The sequence below is a fragment of the Molossus molossus genome, unplaced genomic scaffold (assembly GCF_014108415.1).
Source record: "Molossus molossus isolate mMolMol1 unplaced genomic scaffold, mMolMol1.p scaffold_m16_p_41, whole genome shotgun sequence".
NCBI lineage: Eukaryota > Metazoa > Chordata > Mammalia > Chiroptera > Molossidae > Molossus > Molossus molossus.
This window is the reverse complement of record NW_023425379.1, coordinates 155,020-157,757: the sequence shown is the minus strand read 5'-3', so window position 1 is coordinate 157,757 and position 2,738 is coordinate 155,020. Positions and strand designations below refer to the sequence as shown.

General features: G+C 60.6%; 1 protein-coding gene across 1 annotated transcript; it reads left to right on the top strand.

Moving 5' to 3' along the window:
* Nucleotides 1-826: 826 nt before the first annotated feature.
* CAVIN3 (caveolae associated protein 3) lies at nucleotides 827-2,430 on the top strand. Its single transcript, XM_036242228.1, has 2 exons — nucleotides 827-1,239; nucleotides 1,809-2,430. Exons 1-2 carry the CDS (start codon nucleotides 856-858, stop codon nucleotides 2,211-2,213), a joined length of 789 nt encoding a protein of 262 aa, XP_036098121.1. The 5' UTR covers nucleotides 827-855; the 3' UTR covers nucleotides 2,214-2,430.
* The last annotated feature ends 308 nt before the right edge of the window (nucleotides 2,431-2,738 follow it).

The window sequence follows — 2,738 nt, the reverse complement described above, 5'->3', positions numbered from 1 at the left end:
CCTACGTGAAAACAAAGACATACCAGCACCTACTCTAATCCTCATAAGGGTTTCAAAGGAAGTGGCGTCCTGCCTGCCCTCCATGGTTGGTGTGCAGGCGCTAGGCACCCTGGGCTTTACCCGTGAAACCCATGGGAAGGGAGGAAAGAGAAATAGAAGCAGAACAGGGTAATGCTACTAGAACTAGAGAAGCAGGAAATGAGGCCTGCAGCTAAACCCTGGCGGTGACTGTTCAGAACATACCAGAGGATTCCCCGATTGCGGTTCCCATTGCTCAGCCTGCCCAGCCATAAAGCCAGGCCTGGGGCCCACAGTCTTAGGTCTGTAGCGGAGCTTTAGGAACGTCCAAGAACCTCCCTGCCTATGGCACCCAGCAAGGGGGCGCAAATACAACCCTCAGAGGCGTGGTAGGTAGGCCGAAGGCGGGCTGCTGCAGAGGCCCCTCTGGTAATCCTTTTGCTGCGCTAACACAAATGCTGTCGTTTCTCTGCCCACTTGATGCAGACAATAACATTTTCCATGGCTCACTATTTCTGGTGGAGAGTGTGTTCCAGAAAGAGGCACACCAGGGAATTGGGGCCGAGAAGGAGAACTCAAACTCAGAGTGAGAGAGTTTGGTGTGGGGCTGATACTGGGCCAACCTGCTTCCCCGCGGGTCCCCGGGGCGGGGCAGCAGAAAGGGGAAAACTTCCTAAGGACCCCGCCGCTGACATCCCGCCCCCCGCCCTCCCTCTAGCCGCCCGAGAAGGCCAACTCCGCCTGCCTGAGTCACTGCTGGAGCTGGGGAGGAGCCGGGGAAAGGCGGCCCCAGCCCAGAGCTCAGACGGCGGTCGCAGGGAGAGCAGGCCTGGGATCATGGGGGAGAGCGCACTGGAGCCGGGCCCTGCGCCTGGAGCGCTGCCTGAGGGCCCTGTGCACGCCGTGACGGTGGTGACCCTGCTAGAGAAGCTGGCCACTATGCTGGAGACGCTGAGGGAGCGGCAGGGGGTTCTGGCGCAGAGGCAGGGCGGCCTGGCCGGCTCTGTGAGCCGAATCCAGAGCGGCCTGGGCGCGCTGAGCCGCAGCCACGACACCACGAGCAACACGCTGATGCAGCTGCTGGCCAAGGCGGAGCGCGTGGGTTCGCACGCAGATGCTGCCCAGGAGCGCGCTGTGCGCCGTGCCGCCCAGGTGCAGCGGCTGGAGGCCAACCACGGGCTGCTGGTGGCGCGCGGGAAGCTACACGTCCTGCTCTTCAAGGTCAGTGACCTCAGGCTTCCCCCAATCTTGGGCCTTTTCCTGCCTCTGGGCCACCATCTGGGGACTCCCTCCTTCCACCCGCCCACCACACCCACATTCCTGACCCTGCCGGGTGGAACAGGCTTCCAGAGCAGCACCCGCTCCCCACACCCAGCCCATCCCTCCCTCCCTCCCTCCCTCCCTCCCACCCACGCCTGAACCCAGTCTAGCCAATCAAAGCCCGGCCAGCTCCAGCTCAGGACGCGCCCACAGAATCTGCTCCAAGTCTCAGCCTATCCCTGAAAGAAAGTAACGGTGGTGGAAGTGCATCCCGCCACAGTGCACCGCCCCTCCTCCAGTTCTTTCCCCTTGGCCCCCATCCTGGTCTCACGGTCCTAAGCGGGTGCCACCTAGTTTACAAACTTCTGCAGTTCGTCCCGCCCCTGACTTCCCACGTCTGCCATTTCTTTCCCACTCCAGCTGCGGAGGATAAAGGTGGGGCGGGTTCCCCTCTTATAATTCGGGAGTGAGGCTCAGGCTGATGCGGGGTAAGGGGCTGCCAGGGTCAGTGCTGTGTCCATCCCATGCAGGAGGAGGCCGAAATCCCAGCCAGAGCCTTCCTGAAGGCTCCGGAACCCTTAGGCCCGGTGGACCAGTCTGAGCCCAGCCCAGAGCAGCTGGAGGGTGAAGTTGGGGAGAGTTCGGATGAGGAGCCGGTGGAGTCCAGGGCGCGGCGGCTGCGGCGCACTGGGTTAGAGAAGGTACAGAGCCTGCGAAGGGCCCTTTCGGGCCGAAAAGGTCCTGCAGCGCCAACGCCCACCCCTGTCAAGCCACCTCGCCTTGGGCCTGGCCGGAGCGCTAATGGCCAACCAGAAGAGACCCGGCCTGCGCTGGAGTCCAAGCTGGAGCCAGAACCTCTGCAGGACGCCGAGGAAGATCCCGGGAGACCTGGGGCTGCCGACTTGGCTGTGCTCCAAATAGAAAGTGCGGCCTGATGACTGGTGCTGACTGCCTCCCCTGTGCCCATGCCAAGTCCCAAAATAAATCTTCCTCTCAGAATGCAGCATTCACGCCCAAATAAGGAGTGAATCCTGCATCCACAGCCCAGCTCTGGCCCTCCCTCCCGGGCTCCTTCAGCCCATCACCCTGTGTCCTTGGAGCAGCCATTCACACCTGCTTGTACTCACCATCAATAAAAGTGATGTTACCTAATCCCGACTCCACTGGAAGGGGTAGGGGGAAAGGTGGTGCAACGAGTAAGACAAATGTTGGAACCAGGAATGTGGCTTCAGTTTCAAACAGATCATTGTATGATTTCTCTAGTTTCCACTGAATCCTGGGCTCTACTCCAGTGGCTCGTAGACATATTCTGCTGGCAGCTTGCTCCTTCAGGGCTTTCTGCTGGGGACATGTCCAGCACAGCCGCTGCTGCAGCTGCTCGGTAAACATTAACCTGTGGTTTTCCTCCTCGTCTCTTCTTCCTCTGCCACCTCCTTAAAGTTGGGTTTCCCAGGATGCTC